We start from the raw sequence: 25,391 nt of genomic DNA on the forward strand, positions 1-25,391 counted from the left end.
CTGGAATGCTGTGAACAATTTTGCTCCCCTTGCCTAAAGTGGGATACAGTGGCATTGTGGGCAGTCCAAAGGTGATTCAGTAGGCTAATTCCTGGTGCGAGTGTGTTCTATCAAAATATTCTAAATAATTTGGGTCTCTATTCTTTGGAGTTTAGAAGAATGAGGGACTACCTTGTTCTTGATGGGGCTGGGAAGATGGATGTTGACAAGTGGTTACAAACTTTTAAACAGAAGGGCATAATTTTTTTTCCTCTGGAATTCTCTGCATGAGGGTCATGGAGACCAGATAATTTGGTATATTTAAGGGAAAGATAAATATTTGAAAGAGGAATAGAGGTAACGCTGAAGAGCAGTTCAGTCCATCTAGCCCCTCAGCCTGCTCCAGGTTGGTCAGCAATGGTGGCTCATGCTGAAGGGCCAGGTGGTCAACTCCTGTTTTCTTGTTCCTGTCTTCTGATCTTGCAACACTTCAACTTTTCATAGCACTACCCCATCCTGTTTAAACCTTAAGAAGCACAGTTAGGCCATCTGACTCATTGAGTCTGCTCCGCCATTCAATCACGGCTGATCCTTTTCTTCTATCTCCTCAACCCCAGTTCCCTGCCTTCTCCCCATAATCTTTGATGCCATGTCCAGTCATTCTTGGAATCATCCTTGTTTACATCCAATGGCAGCACTTTTTTAAAATGAGGGACCCACAACTGTTTGCAATACTCAAGGTGAGGCCTCACCAGTGCCTTGTAAAGCCTCAGCATCACAGCTCTGCGCTTGTATTCTAGACCATTTAAGATGAATGCTAACATAGCATTTGCCTTCCTCACCACCGACTCAACCTGCAAATTCACCTTCAGGGTGTTCTGCATAAGGACTCCCAAGTCCCTCTTCATCTCACATCCCTGGATTTTCTCCCCGTTAAGAAAATAGTCCAAACATTTATTTCTACTGCCAAAGTGCATGACCATATTTATGTAACTTCCATCATATTTCTGTAACTTTCTTCAGCCATGCAATTCTCTGGGATCTCCACCTTTTCCATTTGTGGTCTTCATAGCCTGCTTTTTATTTGTGTTGGTCTTGTACTCAGCTGTTGTGGAGGTTCCCCTCGAAACCTCTCCACATCTTGCTCCTCCTTTAATAAAGTTCTTTTTAGCCTACAATTTGGATCAAATTTTTGTTTCTTTTCACTCGTATCTATGTGGCTTGCTTAAATATTGTTTGAAAATTGTAAAATCTAATATGGCTGCATATTAATAAATGGTAATCTCCAGTTTTAGATCGAATTATTTCATTGACTTTCAATGATCTTAATATCTTAATGTTTTTACACTCTTTCCTCTGCCCCCCCTCCCCCCATCACACAGATGAAGTACAGAGACAGGGCAGCAGAAAGAAGAGAAAAATATGGAATCCCAGAGCCTCCAGAACCTAAGAGGAAGAGATTTAATAATGCTGCAGTAATGTAAGTGCAATACGTAATGAAAAGAACTTGATAAGGCCATTCCATCCCTCAAAGACTTTTAACATTAGTCTGATAACTAATTGCATACCCTTTCTTCGCTCCTTTAGTATCTTTAATTAATAATGTATTGATCGCTTTCTGTTAAAGTTAAGTTGTTCAGTTGAGTCTGTGAAACAGTAATTCAATTATGCTCCCTAGAACATAATTTTTCTTTTGTGTGGTGTGGCAAAATGGATATTGGAATCATCCTAGCTTTTGTACAGAGAAGCTAGGGCCATAGTTCTGAAATAAGAAGTTGGTCATTTGGAATTGAGAAATTAATTCACTGAAATGATGAATCTGTGAAAACTACTCCGCCAAACAGCCTTAGATGCTCTTGTGTCTTAGATTATTTCTTACCAAGAAATAATGAAGTAGACGATCGTGGTGAAATAAATGATTAGTCATCATCTTTTTCATACTCATTTGAGCTGAGTGGTCAGTTCAGTTTTGTTCCTTGTATACTTGGGAACTAAATGTAGAATAATTTCAGAAGCTTTTCTTTTTTTAAAAAATCAATCTAAGCTACAGCAAGTCCTCAGTAAGTTTCATACTGATTGGAAAATCACTATGGAGAACTGCAAGACTGGTTAGATCTATCAAATTAATAACATAGATTATGATGTGAGAAGATTGAATTTGATCCACAGATTGAACCTCCTTTTGTTCCATTGCTAATTTTCTGCTGTAATGAAATGTTTTCTTCTTGATGTATATAGTGGGATTGTAACACTGTCAGCAAACAGATCGATTTTGTTCTAAAATCACATTATAAGAGATGCAGGAGGAAAGGTTATTCTGGACCCGGAACATCCTTAAGAGCGGACACTACCATCATAGACTTTCATCAGTTTAGTTTTATTTTGGACAAATTATTGAATTTGATATCTGATTGCCCTGTTATGCCAGAAAAGTGTTAGGCATTTCTAAATATTGTGATTAAAATGTATATATATTTTCTTGTGACAGTGATTTTGAGCAGCCAACAAAAAATGGTATTAACAGTGACAATATTGGGAGTAGAATGCTGCAGGCTATGGGCTGGAAAGAAGGCTCAGGGTTGGGTAGAAATCGTCAAGGCATTACAGCGCCTATACAGGTAAGGTGTTCAATACATTTTCCTAATTGTGCTGCCACTTGATGCATTTCACAATTAATACAAGGATTTAAATTTTATCACTCGATGTCTAAAATATCTGCTTCCTCGTTGAAAAAGTATCCTATTTTAACTGTTAAAGCTACAATAGATTGACACCTGATTGAACACTGCTTTTAATCTTAGCTAGATCTTGATTAAATCAAGTAGAGAGAGTCAGTTTGGGAACCTCTTCTAAATTCTAGATAATTTCTGGCCTTAACTGATGGTGAAGTAACTGTTTTAAAAATTGTTACTTCGCAAAAGGGAAACTGAAAGTACCATATTTAAGTATTCCTCCCATATCATGAAGTTCCTTCAAAGCATGCATTTCTTAGACATCTGTGACCTAATCACGGTTTAGCTTTGATGAGCTAGAGCTGTGTCCTAGAATTTTCTACATATTTGGTACTTTTTGGGAATACTTGGTTAAATCTATTGCACTTGGTATTTATGAAGCTAAAAATGTAAGAATAAAATCTGGTGGGAGTACCAATATTGAATGTGAAATTGGTCTTTCTTCACTGGTGGATATTGGGTTCAACTCCATTTTGCTTTTCTGTCTCCAATATCCCTCAATGATAAAACTAATTCAGTGATTCAGCATCCTCAGCCCTCAAGTAGAAAAAACCAAGGTTCAAAAATTTCTGCTCTGCTTAAGTCGGTGTTCTGAATCTGGGAGTTACATTGGTTATTGCTTCATTTAGCATTTGTACCTTTTGGAGATTATTCTGGAGGAGAAACAGTGTGTAAAAGCTATTTGTGCTCTGTTTAACAGATATAAGTACAACACGATTCAGTACTGTATGATTTTTAATTTTAGGCTCAAACAAGGATGAAGGGTGCAGGTTTGGGAGCACGAGGAAGTTCGTATGGTGTTACTACTTCTGATTCCTACAAAGATGCTGTTAAAAAGGCAATGTTTACGAGGTTTAATGAATTGGACTAACATAAGAATTATTGTAAATATGTAAATATTTTTCCTAATTTTTGCTACCGGGTATATACTTGAGTAAACAGTGTAATTTGTCTGTAGGAAATGTAATTTTTGACGATTTGTTTAAATCTTATTTATGTTGAATGTACAATGTACATTTTGTATTGTCTATCAAGTGTACAATAATGTATCTACTGTTTTCTTTTTCAGAATAAATTTTGAAAAGAATGTGTATTTCTTTGTAAGTCTGTTTGTTTAAAATTATAATCTACATAATCAAGATTAGGTACCAAAAGTTTTCAGATGCATATGATTACAGAAAAGCCTCCTCCAGAGAAAACATCTTCCATGATCCTGCCTGTTGAACCCCACAAGAATATTATAGGCCGTGTATATAGGCATCAGTTTTTTTTAGCCATGGCCATTTAATAAGATCATGGCTAGCATATGACATTCACCATAACCTTAGATTGCATTATTGACGAGAAAACTCTAGTTTAGGACTTTGCTCCTGCAACTCCATGGTAGTGAATTCCAGAGATGCTCAACTTCCACGAATTTCTTGCTTTATTCCAGTTTTAAATGTGCATCCCTCATTCTGAGATCATGCCTTTTTATTCTAGGCTCTCCCCCATTCTGTCATTTATCTTTTGTAGTTTCCTAGAAATGTTTTATAAACTTTGAATATAGTCACAATTTGTTTAACTTTTACTTGCAGGACAACTCATCGATACTTGAATATGAACCTTTGAATTGCCTCCAATAAAATATCACTAAATAAGGGACCAGAATTGTTCAGTGCTTGAGATCTGGTCTGTTACTTTGTATAGTTGCAGTAAGCCCTTCCTATTTTTAATGCTCTTACCCCCTTGAAATAATGTCTAACATTCCATTAGCCTTCCCTATCACAAGCTGGTCTGAGATTTATCCACGTACAGTCCAACCAACTTGTTTTAACTAATTCCTTTCAGTCCCATAGCTTTGCTGTGTCAGGATTTTTTTGTCTTCCATGCTCCTAATCCTTGGACCAATTAGTATTTCCAACAACTTCATAGTCCTCTTCCTTTGATTTAATTTTTAATTTCTTGTGTCAAACTTAGACAGCTGCTTTTTCACCATGAGCTTTCTTTTTTATTGTTTCCCTTTGTAGATGTGACAATAGTTGAGGACTGAATCAAATGTTTTTGAGCCTCCTATAAAATTCTGTCATGTTATTGTCCCAATTCCCTAAAACTTCCTTCATAATATTAATTTGAAGTTTTCCATATGTTACGTACCCTGTAACTGGGTTGCCAAACCAGCAGAAATGGATCACTCAGTTGGAGTCTGGATTACTAGAACTAAGAAAGTTCTATTAAAGAAACAAGCAATACAGTACTCTAATCAAAAGGATAATGAATGCAACAGTTCAGCAATGATAAACACACATGTGCACAGAATTAAGATAACAGGATCAACCAAGCTCTATCGTTGTCTAGGGGCAAATGACCAGTTTCAAAGTGACACAAAGTTCAGTTCGCAGTAATCGTTGCCGTGGCGATGGACAGTGGCGGGGGGGGGGAGGAGAGAGCGCAAAACGAATGAATATTCAAAACAGCTTCCACACACACACCTTCGCAGTCAGCTTTCGGGCGAGCCCTTTGTGATGTCATCTGAGGTCACTGACCGTGACCCCTCCGTTTCCAGATATTACCGTTTCTCTGCACTGAACCTGGCACCCGGGCAAGGGTGGACACACACCAGGTTCCCGCCGATCGTGCCTTTCCACCCTGAGCATCTAAGGCTTGATCCCGCGATCATCTGTCCAAAAGCTTCCCACCGACTTGTGAGAGGCGCACTGCTTCCAGGGTCTCGTTACCTTGGGTGTCGTGTGTGTCCTGCCTTAGCGAACCTGTCCCTTTTTATCCCCCTGCTGGGGTATCGCCTGTCCATCACTTCAAACAGTTCAGGGTTTAAAGGGGGAGCCGCTCTTGACCGCTCCCGACTTCTGTTACTCTCCCGTCCCTTCATTACACATCTCCAAATGCTGCTCCATTGTTTTCCTTACCTCTCTCTCTCCTGAAGACAGGTGACAGACCAACTGCTGATCACACAGGACAGCTGACATCTTAATCTATGTGTATTCTTGTCACACATTGCACAATACAATGTAAAATAGCTTTTTTCAAGTTGGTTCCTCTATCTAGAAAACAGTTGCATGTTCAGTACGCTACAGTAGCATAGTGGTTAGCACAATGCTATTACAGCTGGCATTCTGGAGTTTGGAGTTCAATTTGGGCACCGTCTGTAAGGAGTTTGTACGTTCTCCCCATGACCACATGGGATTCCTCTGGGTGCTCTGGTTTCCTCCCACATTCCAAAGACACACTGCTTAGTAGGTTAATTGGTCATTGTAAGTTGTCTTGTGAGGAGGCTAGTGTTAAATAGGTGGGTTGCTGGGTTGTGTGGCTCGTTGTGCTGGAAGGGCCAGTTCTGCACTGTACTTCTAAATAAAAATACTTATCAAGAAATCATGCTCCACTTCATTATCGCTAATTGTACTTGGTCATCGAGTTACACAATGGATACAGGCCCTTAAGGCCTACTGGTGGCTTACTCAATGAAAATCAGAAAACACCCATTTCTGTTTTATTCTTCCCTTAATCCTGTCCACTCCAGATTCTCACCACTCAGCTGCACACAAGATTCTATTTGTGGTGGCCAATTAGCCTACAAACCTGCAGAAGTTTGAGATGAGGGGAGTGAGCCTAGTACACCCAAGGAAAATAAGTGAAGCTCCACCCAGACATCATGGAGGTCTTTACTGAATGCAGACCGAGCCGTGAGACTGTAACTCACAAACATTAAGAGACCCTTGTCGAGTTTCCTGTTTGCTCTAGAAAGATTGGTTTCTCCCATGATACTGCAATATCGTTCTAAACAACATCTCTTCCGGTTTGATATACCCCAATGTTACAATTTCAATGTTACAATGTTACTATATAACCTGCCAATGTTTATCTGCCATAAAGAGAGACAACATGAAAATATCAACTGTTAAGTATCCATTTACACTGATCCAATCTTATCTGACCTGAGTTTCACCAGCATTTTGTGTTTGTTGATCCGATCTTATTTTCCCTGTTAAGTTTCACTCAACACAGATTCCATCAGTTTCACCTGGCCAAATAATATACCAATCCACATTTCCTTGTTTGTTGGAGGAAACAAGCCACCATAAGAAAACAGTCACAGGGAGAATGTGCAAATTACTCTTATACAGCACCAGTGGTCAGGATTTGGCCCAGGTCACTGGAGTTGTCCTATTATGCTACTCTTTGCTGTTTCTATTTCTACATAATAATCTACTAATAAGCATTCTCATAGATGATTGGTTCCATGGAGGGAACTACCTACGGTAATTATAGTGACCCTTGGCATCCAATGCAAGAGATTTCACCAATAAACCTGAGAGCCGGTAATAATCTGGTGGTTGATTTTAGAAGTATTCTCGTGCCTCAAGATTTCCTGGCATTATTTATTTAACTGAAAAAAGCACAGAGTAGACCCTTCTGCCCCTTCAAGTTGTGCTGCCCCAGCTACTCCACAACCCTGATTAACCTAACCTAATCATGGGACAAGTTACAATGATCAATTAACCTACCTGTTATTTCTGGACTGTAGGAGGAAACCAGAGCACTCTTGGAAAACCCACACAATCTGTGGCAAGGCTGTACAGAGACTCATATGGAACGCCACTAAAATTGAACTCCAAACTCCTACTAACCACTATTTACTTTAGCGCCCATCAGATGAATACCTTCAGCACCCTCCTTAGTATAGTTTCTATAATGTCCTTCATGTTCCTGTAATTCAGTGAACAGAGCTGTAACTGTACTCTAGCTGCAGTATAACTACCGTATAGTTAGGGCATAATCTCACTTGTATTCTGTATGGCAGATTGTTCCACTGATTTTAAGACTTTTTGAAGACATCCTCCAATGTTCCTCTGTTCACGACCCTCCATGTTTTCTCAGTAGTGTGTATTCCTTTGTCAAATATCTCGATATAATATACACTGACCTCATTGTTACTTCTTCAAAGTTCAGGGTCAGATGTATTCTTCCCTTATTAATTGGTGCCATGGTAGCGTAGCAGTTAGGATGATACTATTACAGATCAAGGTGTTCTATCCCAGCGTCATTTGTAAGAAGTCCTTCCCATGGTATGTGTGGGTTTTCTCTGGGTGCTCTGGTTTCCTCCCACAGTCCAACAAAGTACTGGTTAGTAAGTTTATTGGACATTATAAAATGTCCTGTGATTAGGGTAGGGTTAAATCAGGGGTGTCTGGACGGTGTAGTCTGAAGTGTCAGAAGGGTCTATTCCACGCTGTATCTCTAATTACTTCATTCTTTCAATGTTGTCCTTAGTCCCTCAAAACTGACTCTAATGGTTTTCCTACCATTGATCAATTGCGTATTTGAAATGCAGCACTTAAAAGTCATTGCAGGATTCCCTTGGTGTACTGTGCAAGTGCATTCAAGTCATAGTCAACTGCAATTTTTTTTAGATCACTACAAAAGTCTAGGTTCTCACACTTCTCAAAACTTCACAAAAACTTTCCAAAATTCAAGATATAATTATTTTAATAAATATTTCACTGGAACCTTCAAGCTGTCAGTTTTTACTCTATCGGAAAAATAAGTTACAAATGCTTTATGACATCATTGTGTATTATGATGTCTTCATCATTGAAACTCTTGACAGTGCAGAGGGACTGTTTTCTGGGATAGAAACCTGGCATGAGATCTTGTTAAATGTGTTTTAAAATTCCATGGGATAAGTGCATGGGGTTCTGCTATTTACTTTTATGCGTAAATGCTTTTTAGGCTACAACTAATATACCGTATTTGTTATCACTACAAAACAAGAAAGGTTTGATGACACTTCAGAAGAGATTTTTTTTAGGGCTGCAAAAGTTTAGGTGAGTGGTGAAACGGAGTTTATTTTCTTTTGAACAGAGCAGGCTAGAGGAAAATTTAGAACCTACTACTTTCAGGGAAGAGGTACAGAAGCATTGGACTAAGACTGCTAGAATGGGTAACAACTTCTTTCCTCAGGCTGTGAGACAGTGAATACCCTGCTACCACTGAGGTCTTCTCACTAGGACAATGAGCTCTTTACTGTATACCTGTGCTGCACTTCAATACATGCATTTTGAATTTACATTTTGTTAACATAGTATAATACAGTACTTTGTTTTCTGCGCTATGTGATGTATATTGTGTGGGTGCACCATGGCCCGGAGGAACGTTTTGTTTGGTTGTACAATCATATGTACAATCAGACGACAATAAACTTGAATTTGAAAATAAAGGAACTGAGCAAAGTAGTAAGAATTAGAGGGATATTAAGAAAAAACTTAGAGGGGTAAAAGTCATGAACTCAATGCCTGAAGGGGACCCATGTAAAGTTTCCATCGTCTTACAAAGGGAGTTATTATTACTCTTGCTTAAAAATACCTGGAAATACACTTGATGTGCCAGGTAGCTTGCAAGGTAAGATGTGCCTAGAGCTGGTGAGAGATTATACCTCTTTTCCCACTGAATTGTACTGAATGACCAATGTGCCAGAAATGTTCATGATTTGGAGGTTAACAAGAATTATCCTGGGAACGAAAGGGTTGAAGTATGAGGTGTGTTTGATGATTCTGGGCCTCTACTCACTGGTATTTAGAAGAATGAGTGGAGGTGGGGGAATCTCATTGAAATCCACCGAATCTTGAACGACCTAGATATAATGGGTGTGGAGAGAATATTTCTAATAGTGAAGGAGTCTAGGACCTGAGGGCACAGCCTCACAATAGACATCCTCTGGAGCCATGGACAATGTGGAGTGAAGTCATTGGATATATTTAAAGAGGACATTGACAGGTTCTTGGTAAGATTGTCCGAGGTTACAGGGAGAAGGCAGGAGATTGAGTTTGGGAGGGACCATAAATCAAGTCAAGATGGCCTATTTCTGCTAGCAGCGACAACTTACTGGCAGCAAACACAACTACTAATTACTTTATTAATCACACATTCTGTAAAACAATCATTGCAATCAATAGCCTGCAATTTCCCTTTTGGAGCTGAGCTTTTGAACCACCTGTATGACTGCATTTTTTTTGGTGTGAACTGAAGGTGTGGTGTGTATAGGCCGAATTGAGGCAGTGGGGCATGGGCCTGAAAGTGGGGAACAAGCCAATGGGGTGGACATGGAACTGATTGAAGCGGCAGATCCGAGGCAAGGCAGAGTTGAGTTGGCGGGGCCCATGCCTAAGAGCAAGGATCAAGCCTATGTTTAACCAATTTAAACACCAAACCAGATTGGAAAGGTTGGGTACTGGTTGAATTGAGGTGGTGGGGCCCAGGCCCACGAGCATATCAAAGTGGCAGGGCCTGAGTCCAAGAGTGAGGATCAAGCCAAGGTCAGATTGAAAAAGTCAGGGTATTGGGGCCGGAGGTGAGGGATGAGCTGAAGTTCAGCATGTTACTCAGCAAGATTTACTCATCTCTGTGCTAAACTGAGGCTGCAGCCTGCAACTAACTTGGAACAGCTGTGAATGGCTTCAGAGCTATGAACTCATGTGAATTTTAGTTCTGAATGCTATTTGCTTTTCATTCTTTGGTCAATTTGTTCTTCCGTTTTTTTGTACATCGTGTGTTTGAAGGCTCTGTTGGGTTTCTTTGTTTTATAGCTGCCTATAAGAAGAAGAATATCAAAGTTGTATATAATATACATGCTTTGATAATGAATGTACTTTGAACTTTGAACGTTTTATGGTCTGTGGATTATAGATGGGGATCAACTATAATGTATTCAAGTTTGCTGACCACACAGTGCCAAGTGGAGAAAATTAGTTTGAAAGAAAACAAGGAGACTAGAGAGGGTTTTTACATATTATGTCAGTAGGCAAGAAAAGTTAGAATATAAGTGGAATAGCAGAGGATTTTTATTTGTAAGAATCACAACTTCTGAAATATTACTGAAAGGCTATGGTTTCATTGCATAGAAATCCATTCATCTTTTTGTATGAATGATTAGTTTGCTTGTTATATTACAGGAGGTTGGAGTATAAAAATAAACATGTTTGATGAGGCCATACCTGAAATACCATTTCTTTTCCTTCTATATTATGTATTGCATTGTACTGCTGCTGCTAGGTTAACGATTTTCACATCGCATACCAGTGATAATAAGCCTGATTCTGATATCATTGTAAAGTGTTTGTCTCCTTATGTAGGGAATGATAGATTTGTAGAATAGAGTATTTTAAGTTCAAAACAGGAGACTTATAATAATAATAATAATAATAATTACTTTATTGATCCCAAGCAGGAAATTGTTTCACTACAGCAGCAACATTTAAGAATGCACTTAGCCATAATAATAAATATATTATTAACTAATAATAAAGTACAGAATAATATACACAATAATTTACAATAATGTACAAAATAATAAAACAGAGGCAATTGTACAATGATGTGTGTTCTCCTGTCACACAGAGATGAACTGTTGTATATGCTTATTGCACTTTCTGGAAAGATTTTCTGCAGCAATCCTTGTGACAACAGAAGTGAATAGCCTGTTCGAAAGGCTGCTCTGCTGCTTATTCAGTAGGTCATGGAAAGGATGGACAGTTTGTTTACTAGTCTCCACTGAATCAAAAGAGTCCAGGTTGCAGCCAAAGACAGATCCAGCCTTTTCGATGAGTTTATTTGGTCTTTTTGTATCACCAGCGCTGATGCTGCTCCCCCAACATAAAGCCACAAAGAAGACTGCATTCGCTACAACAGGCTGGTAGAAGATCTCCCAACATTTTGCTGCACACATTGAAGGATCTCAGCTTCCTTTAAAAATTGAGTCTGCTCATCCCCTTGTAAACAGTCTTGGAGTTGGTTTTCCAGTCAAGTCTGATGTTGAAGTATTTGTACTCCTCCACCACCACTTCTTCTTCTCCCAGAATGTACACAGGACTTGTCACAGTCCTCTTCCTCCTAAAATCAATCACCATCTCTCTGGTTTTGGCCACATTCAAGAGCAGGTGAACCACTCCACAAACTTGTCCACTACTCCTCTCTACTCTGACTCCCGCCCAATTCTGATACACCCAATCACCAGAGTCATTAGAAAATTTCTGCAAATGACAAGATTCAGATTTGTACTGAAAGTCTGAGGTGTGCATTGTGAACAGAAACACAAACAGGACAGTTTCTTGTGGCGCTCCAGAGCCACTCACCACCATTTCAGAAATACAAGCAGGGGTAGCTATTAGCTATATTTCCTCACATTCCCATATTTCCATTAGCCAAAATCTTATATTTGTCTCCCCTGCTCTCCATTCATCTAATCCAGTAGTAATCCTATTCACTATCTCTCAAACTTTGTTTTTGCTTTAAGGAATTCTTTAAGCAATAAAGAATACTGGGAAAAAATCTTCCTGCCCAGTGAATTTCTCCCAGATTCTTGCATGGTTACAGCCCATTAAGATTCTTCTTTTTCCCTGAATTAGTTAGTAATCATAAAATTATTTTAGAAAAGGGAAAACATGTTTGATTGTATAGGAAATTTAGAAATGTCTTTTTCTCATAACTCCTCAGTGACTCATTCTATCGTTTATTACAATACAGGTAAATGAAAAGCAAGAATATGGATAGTAAGTCTGAAATGTAAAGTCTGTACACGTGCAAATAAACAACATCTTTTGTATTGTAAAATATCCTCACATAATTATCAATCTAAATTTTGGAATACCCCAGCTTGGATTTTTGAGCTTCTGTGTGATATTTACCGTAATATTCAAAGGCAAAGGTTAAAATGTAGCAACTTTCATGCTGTGAAGACGTCTTTTAGGTGAGATTTTACCACAATAGCACTGTGTAACCTGAGCACCATGTTTGCACTGAACTGGGGAAAAAAAGAAAAACCCAGCATGCAAACGGAGAAAATGTACTTTCAGCCAATCGGAAACGACGGCGCGCTGCCCCCTGGGTACAGTTGAAGTCGGCGCCATCTTGTGTATGTGTGTACGCGCTATCTGTAATGGCGGCAGGCTGCTGACAGTTGGAGAGACACGGGCCGGACAGCAGGGTATCTGCCCACCTAACGGTAAGGTAAGTGCGCCATTGCAACTGGTCCAGTATCCGACTGACGGAGAAAGGGGAGTGGGTAAGGATTTAGTGTTATTTCCAGTGGGTCGGGAGTTGGGCGATAGATTAGAGCAGCAGCCGGAGGAGGGTGGGCATCGGCTACAGCTGTCGTCCTTCAAGTCGACATATTTATACTTGGAGGCTCGCCTTATTGCGGCAATTTCCCCTTATAGTCCCTTTCTGATCGCCTTTAAGTAAACAAGTTAGTCGGCCACAAACTATGGGCTCTTCATACCCCTGTTCTCGATATTTATTGTTTGTTTATTTATTTCACGGGGGCACTTCGAAGCTTTCCGCGTTCCAATAAAGTACTTTTTGAGGTATAGTCACTGGTGTAATAAGATATAATTTATACATAGTAAAATACCTCAAAGAACCACGCCCGGGGACCATTTACAAAGTAAATTAATGATCAAAGTAAATATTCGTCACCATATATAAACCTGAGATTCATTTTCTTGCGGGCATACTCAGTAAATCCAATTACCGTAATAGAATCAATAAAAGACTGCACCCAACAGGGTGGACAACCAGTTTGCAAAAGACAACAAACTGAGAAAATACAAATGGGAAAAAAATAAGCGATAAATATCGAGAGTTTGAGATGAAGAGCCCTTCAAAGTGAGTCCATAGGTTGTGGGAACAGTTCAGTGATGGGGTGAGTGAAGTTGAGTGAATTTATCACCACTGGTTCAAGAGCCTGATGGTTGAGGGAATAACTGTTCTTGAACCTGGTGGTGTGGATCCTGAGGCTCCTGTACCTTCCTGATGGCAGCAGCAAGAAGAGAGCATAGCCTGGGTGGTAGGGTCCTTGCTGATGGATGCTGCTTTTCTGCGATGGTGCTCTGTGTAGTTGTGCTCAGAAATGGGGTAGGCCTTGCCCGTGATGGTCTGGGTAGTAATCACTACTTTTTTGTTGAATTTTCTTGGAGGAAATGTTAGTTGATGGATATCCAGTATGACACTGACTACTGAATTATTTCTAATAATTTCTTTAAAACTTTCCCTTATGAGAGGGAGACAGATGTTGGAATCTGGAGCATCAAACAATTTCTTAGAAACAGGTTTAATATCACTGGCATATGTTGTGAATTTTGTTGCAGCAGTATATTGCAATACATAATAAAACTATAAATTACAATAAATATATAAAATTAAGTAATGCAAAAACAGAGGACAAATGGCGAGGTTGTGTTCATGGGTTCATTGCCCATTCAGAAATTGGTTGATGAAGGTGAAGAAGCTCAGGCTCCTGTGCCACCTCCTTGATGGTAGCAATGAGAAGAGGGCATGTTCCGATGGGGGATCCTTAATGATGCCTGCTGAGGCATCATCTTTTGAAGATGTCCTGGATGCTGGGGAGGTTCGTGCCCATGATGGAGCTGGCTGTGTACAACAATTTAGTTTTTTCCATTCCTGTGCAGTGCTTTTACAGGAACTGAGAGGATTGAGCTGATTCTGTGGTGGTAGCGGGCTGGGTGCTGGGAAACCTGCATTGGACAGTTCTTTTCTTTGTGGTATCTCCATACCAGAGTTGGCTATTCTTTGTAGAACTTCTCTAGTGCTGTACTTTTTTTTTGGAGCATCAGCCTTGAGTTCTTTTGTGGACTTCTTATTGATAACCCTACCAGTTTAGGCACAGTCCAGTGGCATTTGCTTGATCTTTGTGTGCTTGATATAGCAATGCTGTATCAGTTTCAGATTTATATTCACTTTAAAACATTTGTTAGGCAATTAAAATGTATATTCAATGTTTCATAGCTCTCTGAAGTGAGCAACTGTTTTTTTAAACACAGATGCAGCAAGTTGTATCCATCCTCTAGAGGATTAGATTAAATGAAATCTTACACCAAATAATGTGCTTTTACCTGGGCTTTAAATTTTTTGAAGGGTTAGAGGATGGTAGATTTTGCAGTGATTTGGCAGTTGCAGGAAAAACACTTAGATGAGTGCAATTATTTAACCCCTGGGATCAATAAAGTATGACTATGACTATTAAGATATTTAAGCTGTTGCATGAATGAATCCTTTTGATCTTGAGTCACTGTGTAAGAAGATAATGTTACAATAAGGCTGTGGAATGATTTGAATTTATGCACAAGTTTGCAAAATATAAATACAGAAACTCTTAATATAGTTTCTTACTTGAGGAATGGAAAGGAATTCATTGTTTTAAATTGGGCTCTTTCCTGGTGGAACCTATCATAGGTATTGTAGTCTAGGGCCAACCTGATTCTTGTCCAACTTGTGTGGTCTAAGGATTTGTAACAGATTGCATAGCTGAATATTAATTTTTTTTATGTTCACAAACCAGTCTCTTATTTACAGCTATATTAGCAAGATTTGAGTATTTTTTATACAGTTTTGTCTTTTAACAGTTCTTTTAGTATTAATGTTGATCAATTAGAAGCATTACAGTGACCTCTGACCACTCTTTAACCAGAGTAGATAACTTCAATTGCCCCATCACTGTACTGTTCCTCCAACCTATGGACTCACTTTCTAGGACTTTTTGCCTCATGTTCTTAATATTTATTACGTATTTTAACATTTTTTTGTTATATTTGTATCTTTTATTGTCTTTTGCACACTAGTTGTCTGCACTGTTGGTGTGGTCATTTATTAATATGCCTGCAAGCAAATGAATCTCAGGGTTGTACATGGTGATATATGTACTTTGATAATAAATTTATTTTGAACTTTAATAGTTGAATGGAGCTGAATTTTCCTACATTATATAATGTTTTGAGGAATATTATTTCTTGATATCTCTTTTAGAACTCCTGCTTCTCAGTCAGAAAGTTTTTATCAGTGTTCCTCTCTTACAAATTAAGTGCTAAATTGGGTGCTTTTTGTCTACTTTTTGGTGAGATTGAAATATTACAAAAGACTTACGGCAAAATGTAAGAATTCATCAGTTGCCCATATCAGTGTTTATCCCTATACTGATTAAAGTAATCATCTTATTGTTTCTAGGACTGAATTTATCACATGCATTTTTTAAAATTATTACCAAAAATGAAGGATTTTAGATTATCCTGAGATGTAAGCACTTTATAAATGCAAGTTCTTTAATGCTAGTTCTTTGTCTTACGGAAACAAGTTTCTTGAGTGTAGGATTATCGGTGTCAGCTGATCATACTTAACCTGAAATAAAACCTTGCTAACAGTTTGATTTTTTTCTCAGTATTCCTTGTGCATTTATCTCCTCTTTTCCTAAACTCAGGCTTTCTGTAATAGTTTTATCCTGGGGGGTAAGGGAGTAATGCCTGTGGTCAACAGCAGTTGTGGTGGCAAGGTTCCATATTTTAATGATTTTTTTTATGAGGTTGTATCCCTAAATGAACTGTCTATGCAGACAAAATAATATACACCTATTTCAAAGTTAGAGGAAAAAATTCCTTTTGGCTTGTATAATACCACAGAAGAATCTGGCATAATCAAATCCTTTTGATCATTTTTTGTGCGGCTGAGTATATCAAACTGCCACTTTGGAGGGGAATAAATTTAAGTTGTACAGAAAATTGTTTCAGGAATGTCTAGTGTGTAGTTATGAAGGTCATATTTGGCTTCCAAGTTATTATGTAGCACTACAAGCTTTGAGCTAGTTGTTTTCAATTTATAAAACTGTTTTTTGAACTTGGAAGCTTGGAATAGATTACACTATTAAAATAAGAGCAATGCTGCATGAATGAGATTCCTTCCTCTAATTCTAGGCCAATTTTAATTGGCTGATGGAATTATGGGATATCCAAGGTAATTTAAAATGGAAGGATATTTGTGCAAACTCAAGAAAATTAGATTAAAAAAATTATATTCCAAATAGACTAAGAGTTCTAATTGCCAAAAAAAAAAGAATAAAATTAAAAGTTGGAGTTTGCACACTGGCATGAATTAGAATAGATTTTTCCAAATGGATGGAATTTTAAAATAGATTAGTAAAAGAACTATATGGATAGTTTTACCTATGAAATCAGAATAGAAAGAAACTTCCTAGGGATATTAAAAAAGCACAACTTTTCAAATTATTAGAGAAGGGAAGGAAGGTGGTTATCAAAGTATGGTTTCTATTGTAACACAATATTTTTATGCTTGGTCTGTTTTTACCAGGTGCTATAAATAAAAGGTCAGCATTTTGAAATTTTCTTCACAAGTGAATCCTTTTGAAGCATGGGTTCTAATAGAAGGTGAGTCAGATTTTGTACTTTTTGTGACAAATAGAACATTGCAGTAGTATTGAATATTCTAATGTTTATTAAGAGTATTCAAAGAACATCTCCATGGATTTACAGAATTCTACCCGTGTGACTTTTATGTAACTACATGGAATTGTTATTTTCCCAAAAGAGCATAAGCATGATGAACTACGGTGATTTTCAGGTTTCTTTCTGTTTCACAAATGTCATCTCAACCACTTTGCTGTCTAAACTGAGCCCTCTAAACATCCATTCTGTCAGTTTGGGATTAAATAAATCGAGAGGTAGAAAATAAGCCTTGGAACGTCTTGGGTTTGTTTAGCTCAGATGAGTTACACTGTCTTCAGTTAATTTAGTTGGCCTATGTGTATAACTCACTCGTTCTTTTTATGAAAGACATTGTACCATTGCTTCATTGTTACTATTTCTTCTGTTATCAGAACATAGTTAGCAATGGTTCATCATGCACAAATGTGTTTTCTATTTTTGCAGAGTAAGCAGAACAGAACGGAATGGCAGATATGGTTCCGATCAGATTAAAGATAGAGTTGATCTGAGGGATCGGAGAGAACGGAGCTCAAGAGGCACTGATCAGGACTATGATCACCGAAGTTCCAGGGATGATCGTAGACGACGACATCAAGACTACTGGACTTCAGAGAATTCTGAAATTGGTGTAAGTATAACTTTAGTGGATTTTGATTTTCAAGCTATATTGAAGATGATGTTAGCCATCGTCAAATCAATGACTTGGTGGTGCTTTTGAAATTCATCAGATGTATTTTTGATTTTTGAAAACTTAACATTTTGAGCCATGCCTTATTAATGAATCATGTAATGCACTGGTGAACTCAAGGTTAATTGTTGCTAATGCCAAAAATCAGAAATATAAATAAATATCTTCTGATAAAATGTGGTTGATTTTGAAACATGATGATTTGAATTAATTAAACATCTAGTTTTTTTCTGGATGTTTTGTGAAAGTACTGTCAATAAAATAATATAATTGGGTAGCAAACTAAGTGTTCTGATTTAGCTGATGACACGCCACATATTTTCTTTTGATTTTCATGTACGTAATGTTTTTAAAGCAGGGCCCATTCCTGCCAATATTGGCCTCTTTCCCTCAAATGAGCAGAGCATCTAGCTGATAAGAGATCAGATTAATGTTAGGTCCTGAAGGATATAGAAAATCAGAATCAGTTTTATTATCACTGGCATGTGCAGTTCAATGCAATACATAATATAGAAGACAAAAAATAAATAAGTGATCAATTACAGTATCTGTATATTGAATAGATTAAAAATCATGCAAAAAAACAGAAACTCTATTATATACTCTTGTCACCATCTGAGATTCTACCAACAATGGATGTATCATCAGCAAATCTATGCTGACTAATTGAAAAGAATATTTGTGGACATCTTCTACCTCTAATTGTTGTAGACCACCGGGTTGTTTGTGTTTTTGATGCCATGGACTCCAGATTGGGAACCTCTACTGTAGACGGAGGTTCCCACTTGTTTCAAAAGGGCAGCAATCATACCAAGTACAGGGTAGACTGTTTCAACGGCTTTCGCCCGGTAGCACTCACATCTGCTTTGAAGATATGCTTTGAGAGTTTGATCATGGGTAGAATTAATTCCTTACCTGGGCAAGGATCTGACTGCTTGCAATTTTGCTTGCTAGCACAACTGGTCTACAAGAGACACAATCTCACTAGCTCTCCACTTAGCTTTGGCACACCTAGACAACAGCAAATCATATGCTAGAGTGTTGTTTATCAATTACGTCAGTCAACAACCTTCAAAACCTGGGCCTGTGTACCTACCTCTACAACTGGATCCTTAACTTCCTTATCTGGAGACCACAGTCAGTGTGTAACATCTCCTTGCTGACAGTTGACACCAGCACACCTAACTGTGTAGGCTTAGCCCTCTGTTCTACTTTACACATGACTGGGTAGCTAGGGACAGCTCAAATGCCATTTATAAATTTGCCAGTGACATTGCTGTTGTTGGCACAATTGCATATACAATGAGGTGATGTACAGGAGTGAGTTTTAAAAAACTGCTCGGGGAGAAGGGTCTGCACTGCACAGGCGCGTGACGTAGCTCGCCAAGGTTTAAAAAGCAGACCACCATATACAGCGGCCGTCGTCGGAGTGGACTGAGTCAGAGTGGGGTGGCTTTGGCTCAAACAGGCTTCGGCGAGAACAAGCAGAGGCCAAGGTAGGTTCCGGTAAGTTTTTTGTTCAGATTGTCTAGCGTAGAGAGAATGCCAGGCAGGATGTTGGAATGCTCCTCTTGCAGGATGTGGGAAGTCAGGGAGCCCTCCTGTGTCCCTGACAAAGACACCTGCAGGAAGTGCATCCAGCTGCAGCTCCTGACAAACCGCGTTAGGGAACTGGAGCAGGAGCTGGATGACCTGCGGATCATTCGGGAGAATGAGGAGATTATAGATCGTAGCTACAGGGAGGTAGTTACGCCAAAGGAGCAGAGGACAGGAAATTGGGTCACTGTCAGGCGAGGGAAGAGGAAAGGGCAGGCAGAGCAGGGTTCCCCTGTGGCTATTCCCCTCAACAACAAGTATACCGCATTAGATACTGTTGGGGGGGGATGACTTACCTGGGACTAGCTGCAGTAGCCGGATCTCTGGCACTGAGTCTGGCTCTGCAGTGCAGAAGGGAGGAGGGAAAAAGAGGAGAGTGGTAGTGATAGGGGACTCGATAGTTAGAGGTGCAGGTAGAAGGTTCTGTGGTCGTGACAGAGAATCCAGGATGGTTTGTTGCCTCCCAGGTGCCAGGGTCAAGGATGTCTCTGATCGATTGCATGACATTCTGAAGTGGGAGGGTGACCAGCCAGATGTCATGGTGCACATCGGTACCAATGACATAGCAAGGAAGAGTGAAGAGGTCCTGGACAGTGAGTATAGAGAGCTTGGTAGGAAGTTGAAAAGCAGGACCTCAAGGGTGGTAATCTCAGGATTGCTACCTGTGCTAGGTGCCAGTGAGGGTAGGAATAGGATGCTCTGGAGGAGGAACAAGTGGCTGAGGAACTGGTGTAGGGGGCAGGGTTTCAGATTTCAGGATCATTGGGACCTCTTCTGGGGCAGGTGGGACCTGTACAAGAGAGACGGGTTACACTTGAACCACAGGGGGACCAATATCCTTTCAGGGGGGTTTGTTAGTGCTATTGGAGAGGCTTTAAACTAGATTTGCAGGGGGATGGGAACCAGAGTGCCAGAGCTGACAGTGTGGCTGGGGTGAAAATAAATGATGTTAAAAGTTTAAGCAAATCCGCTGATAGGAAGGTTGTGAGTGGTGGTAAAAAATCTTCTGAGGTGTATATATTTCAATGCTAGGAGTATTGCGGGGAAGGCGGATGAGTTGAGGGCGTGGATTGACACGTGGAATTATGATGTTGTAGCAATTAGTGAAACTTGGCTGCAGGAGGGGCAGGACTGGCAGCTTAATATTCCAGGGTTCCGATGTTTCAGATGTGATCGAGGCAGAGGAATGAAAGGTGGGGGAGTAGCATTGCTTGTTAGGGAAAATATTACAGCAGTGCTCAGGCAGGACAGATTAGAGGGCTTGTCTACTGAGTCCTATGGGTGGAGCTGAGAAACAGGAAAGGTATGGTCACATTAGTGGGATTGTATTACAGACCACCCAATAGTCAACGAGACTTGGAAGAGCAAATCTGCAGAGAGGTAGCAGGCAACTGCAGGAAACATAAAGTTGTGGTGGTAGGGGATTTTAATTTTCCATACATTGACTGGGACTCCCATACTGTTAGGGGTCTAGATGGTTTAGAGTTTGTAAAGTGTGTACAGGAAAGTTTTCTAAATCAGTATATAGAGGGACCAACTAGAGGGGATGCAATATTGGATCTCCTGTTAGGAAACAAATTAGGGCAAGTGACAGAAGTCTGTGTAGGGGAGCACTTTGGTTCCAGTGATCATAACACCATTAGTTTCAATTTGATCATGGACAAGGGTAGATCTGGTCCTAGGGTTGAGGTTCTGAACTGGAAGAAGGCCAAATTTGAAGAAATGAGAAAGGATCTAAAAAGCGTGGATTGGGACAGGTTGTTCTCTGGCAAAGATGTGATTGGTAGGTGGGAAGCCTTCAAAGGGGAAATTTTGAGAGTACAGAGTTTGTATGTTCCTGTCAGGATTAAAGACAAATTGAATAGGAATAAGGAACCTTGGTTCTCAAGGGATATTGCAACTCTGATAAAGAAGAAGAGGGAGTTGTATGAAATGTATAGGAAACAGGGGGTAAATCAGGTGCTTGAGGAGTATAAGAAGTGCAAGAAAGTACTTAAGAAAGAAATCAGGAGGGCAAAAAGAAGACATGAGGTTGCCTTGGCAGTCAAAGTGAAGGATAATCCAAAGAGCTTTTACAAGTATATTAAGAGCAAAAGGATTGTAAGGGATAAAATTGGTCCTCTTGAAGATCAGAGTGGTCGGCTTTGTGCGGAACCAAAGGAAATGGGGGAGATCTTAAATAGGTTTTTTGCGTCTGTATTTACTAAGGAAGCTGGCATGAAATCTATGGAATTGAGGGAATCAAGTAGTGAGACCATGGAAACTGTACAGATTGAAAAGGAGGAGGTGCTTGCTGTCTTGAGGAAAATTAGTGGATAAATCCCCGGGACCTGACAGAGTGTTCCCTCGGACCTCGAAGGAGACTAGTGTTGAAATTGCGGGGGCCCTGGCAGAAATATTTAAAATGTTGCTGTCTACGGGTGAAGTGCCGGAGGATTGGAGAGTGGCTCATGTTGTTCCGTTGTTTAAAAAAGGATCGAAAAGTAATCCGGGAAATTATAGGCCGGTGAGTTTAACGTCAGTAGTAGGTAAGTTATTGGAGGGAGTACTAAGAGACAGAATCTACAAGCATTTGGATAGACAGGGGCTTATTAGGGAGAGTGAACATGGCTTTGTGCGTGGTAGGTCATGTTTGACCAATCTGTTGGGAGTTTTTCGAGGAGGTTACCAGGAAAGTGGATGAAGGGAAGGCAGTGGATATTGTTTACATGGACTTCAGTAAGGCCTTTGACAAGGTCCTGCATGGGAGGTTAGTTAGGAAAATTCAGTCGCTAGGTATACATGGAGAGGTGGTAAATTGGATGAGACATTGGCTTGATGGAAGAAGCCAGAGAGTGGTGGTAGAGAATTGCTTCTCTGACTGGAGGCCTGTGACTAGTGGTGTGCCACAGGGATCAGTGCTGGGTCCATTGTTATTTGTCATCTATATCAATGATCTGGATGATAATGTAAATTGGATCAGCAAGTTTGCTGATGATACAAAGATTGGAGGTGTAGTAGACAGTGAGGAAGGTTTTCAGAGCCTGCAGAGGGACTTGGACCAGCTGGAAAAATGGGCTGAAAAATGGCAGATGGAGTTTAATACTGACAAGTGTAAGGTATTGCACATTGGAAGGACAAACCAACGTAGAACATACAGGGTTAATGGTAAGGCACTGAGGAGTGCAGTGGAACAGAGGGATCTGGGAATACAGATACAAAATTCCCTAAAAGTGTCGTCACAGGTAGATAGGGTCGTAAAGAGGGCTTTTGGTACATTGGCCTTTATTAATCAAAGTATTGAGTATACGAGCTGGAATGTTATGATGAGGTTGTACAAGGCATTGGTGAGGCGGAATCTGGAGTATTGTGTTCAGTTTTGGTCACCAAATTACAGGAAGGATATAAATAAGGTTGAAAGAGTGCAGAGAAGGTTTACAAGGATGTTGCCAGGACTTGAGAAACTCAGTTACAGAGAAAGGTTGAATAGGTTAGGACTTTATTCCCTGGAGCGTAGAAGAATGAGGGGAGATTTGATAGAGGTATATAAAATTATGATGGGTATAGATAGAGTGAATGCAAGCAGGCTTTTTCCACTGAGGCAAGGGGAGAAAAAAACCAGAGGACATGGGTTAAGGGTGAGGGGGGAAAAGTTTAAAGGGAACATTAAGGGGGGCTTCTTCACACAGAGAGTGGTGGGAGTATGGAATGAGCTGCCAGACGAGGTGGTAAATGCGGGTTCTTTTTTAACATTTAAGAATAAATTGGACAGATACATGGATGGGAGGTGTATGGAGGGATATGGTCGGTGTGCAGGTCAGTGGGACTAGGCAGAAAATGGTTCGGCACAGCCAAGAAGGGCCAAGGGGCCTGTTTCTGTGCTGTAGTTTCTATGGTTCTATGATGGTTGTCATAAGTCAATGTCAGGAAAATCAGGGGATTGGATTGTGAAATTCAACAAGTGGAAGTTCAGGAGAATACATGCCATTCTTCATGGAGGGGTCAGCGGTGGAAAAGGTGAGCAACTTCAAGTTCCTGGTTATCAACATCTTGTAGGATCTATATTGGGGCTACACATTGACGTAATCACAAAGGAGGGTGCTCTATTGCATTAGGAGTTTGAGGCAATTTGGCATATCACCAAAGAATCTCAAATTTCTATACAGTGGAGAGTATTCTGACAGGTTGTGTCACCATCTGGTCTGAAAGCTGCAATGCACGAACTGTGGGGGATTATAGACTACATCATGGCACAGTCCTTCTTACCATTGAGGGCATCTTCAAAAGGTTATGCCTCAGGAAGGCGGAAACCATCATTTAAGAACTTTTTTTTGTTACTACCATCTGAGGGGGAAGGTACAGGTTTTAAAGATTAGCTTTTAGTTTCCCCTGAATCATTGGCAAAATAATGGAAGGTATTGTTGACAATAGTACCAAATTCCATTGAACTTGCCAGTAGTCAGTTGTCAGTGCCTGTTTCAGTTTCATCAGGAGCATTCTGTTCCAATCTTCTTGTAGCCTTAATAGAATAAACATGGAACGAAGTGCTGAGCTCTAGAGCTGTGTGAGCTTGTTTTCCTTTGGTCTAGAATAGCATTGGGAAAGTATGATAAAATTTTTTAAAAATGAGCAGCATGATCTCAGGCTACACCTTTAGTGATCAACACCTGCATATAGCATGCCTGGATGTTATTAAGCCAGGGGCTAATATGTGGCAAGTAACATTGTAGTTACTTGCCATTACCATTATCCACTGGTGGGGGGGTGGGGGGGAGATCGTCGACTCAGACCATGAGAGGCCTGCGTCGGGCATTTTCATGCCTTACAAGGTGCAGATTGGAAGTCTGTGGGGCACCACTCCTTGCACAGACACTAGAGCAGTGTGTGGTTAAGTGCCTTGCTCAAGGACACTTGACATTACCATTATCCACTCCAGATTCTATTCTTGGCAGCTGTCCTTTTCCTGTCCATATGGCAACATATCCAAGTCAGTTCCGCTTCCTCTGCATTGTAAAATTGTTGATCTGGCACCCAGTATGGGTTAGGGCAAATAATCTTAAAATACATTTGGGAATGCTGTTGCTGTCAGAAACAATACTGAAAGCATTCAACAAATCAGGTAAAGCTATCCCATGAAAAATTTCATGTTATTGTGATACAATGACCTATGTTTTCTAAATGCTGAATTATTTGTTCCTTTATCTTCTAGTGATTTGCCATCATTGTTTAGCTCTGTACTTGTTATATCTAGTTCTTCATAATAATACTGTGTAGCAATTTGCCACTCTTGAAATTTAATAACCAGAGCCTTTGCTGTTTGTACACTTGCTGCTTTTAACAGCCTGGGGCGCACCATCTAGGCTTGACGATTTATTTACTTTGTGGTGCTTATACATATTTATCCATTGTTTCAGTGTGGGTCATCCTATTTTGTCTTAAACATACTGTCTTGCTTTCAGCTTACATTTACCATTAAACTCAGTCACCTGACGGTTTGCCTAGAATATTAATTTGCCAACGAAGTGAGCAAGTGGCTTGTGTCTGCTTTTTCCTATTGAATTTAAATGTTGTCTTCAGTGATCATGCACTGTTATAACCTTTAGGGTCAAAGGGATGTGAAATTTCTCTCCCATTAAGTGCTTAACTAGGTTGAAGGATAATAATCCATTTTTTTCTTTATTTGGAAGTTACGATTTGCTTAGCAGGGTCAACTGTTCAAACCTGAAAACCGATTCTCCTCCATGGAACATTTTCGTCAGTTTTGTAGCCCATGTTTCATACTTTTAAGGTTTCTTTGGTTTTTGAGCTATCAAGTAACTAGTATGAATTTTTCCCTTAGAGATATCAGGAAAGAAGAAGTAGTGACAGATCTGATGGTGGTTACCATTCTGATGGCGACTACAGGGATACTGATCGGAATGACCTAAATAATGAGAGAGAAAGTAAAACTATTATGTTACGAGGACTTCCATTGTCTATAACAGAGGATGATGTAAGTCTTTTTATTCTCTTAATGCTTGTGTTGTGGCTGTGATTATGATTCTTGCCTTAAAAAAAAGGAGCAGGAATTTTTTTAAAAGGGAGTTTGGTAAGTAGATAAAAGCATGGGATTTGCAAAGTTTTAAGTTGTGAATGCTT

General features: G+C 39.7%; 2 protein-coding genes across 5 annotated transcripts in view; both read left to right on the top strand.

Annotated features, from left to right (window-relative positions):
• Positions 1 to 3,804, top strand: part of LOC140211211 (RNA-binding protein 5-like) — a 48,309-nt gene extending 44,505 nt beyond the window's left edge. For all 3 annotated transcript variants that reach the window (XM_072280815.1, XM_072280816.1, XM_072280817.1), the window contains 3 exons: positions 1,362 to 1,459; positions 2,468 to 2,597; positions 3,457 to 3,804. In XM_072280815.1, the coding sequence (XP_072136916.1) occupies positions 1,362 to 1,459; positions 2,468 to 2,597; positions 3,457 to 3,582 (354 nt within the window). In that variant the 3' untranslated portion in view covers positions 3,583 to 3,804. The remainder of the gene's footprint in view (positions 1 to 1,361; positions 1,460 to 2,467; positions 2,598 to 3,456) is intronic.
• Positions 3,805 to 12,602: 8,798 nt separating this feature from the next.
• The window catches only part of LOC140211213 (RNA-binding protein 5-like), a 43,566-nt gene continuing 30,777 nt past the window's right edge, over positions 12,603 to 25,391 (top strand). The window contains exons 1-4 of one of the 2 annotated variants that reach the window (XM_072280822.1): positions 12,603 to 12,710; positions 16,857 to 16,933; positions 17,435 to 17,618; positions 25,093 to 25,245. In XM_072280822.1, coding sequence (XP_072136923.1) covers positions 16,917 to 16,933; positions 17,435 to 17,618; positions 25,093 to 25,245 — 354 coding nt within the window. In that variant the 5' untranslated portion in view covers positions 12,603 to 12,710; positions 16,857 to 16,916. The remainder of the gene's footprint in view (positions 12,711 to 16,856; positions 16,934 to 17,434; positions 17,619 to 25,092; positions 25,246 to 25,391) is intronic. The other variant, XM_072280823.1, reaches the window with a different exon arrangement.

The sequence above is a fragment of the Mobula birostris genome, chromosome 16 (genome assembly GCF_030028105.1).
Source record: "Mobula birostris isolate sMobBir1 chromosome 16, sMobBir1.hap1, whole genome shotgun sequence".
Lineage (NCBI taxonomy): Eukaryota > Metazoa > Chordata > Chondrichthyes > Myliobatiformes > Myliobatidae > Mobula > Mobula birostris.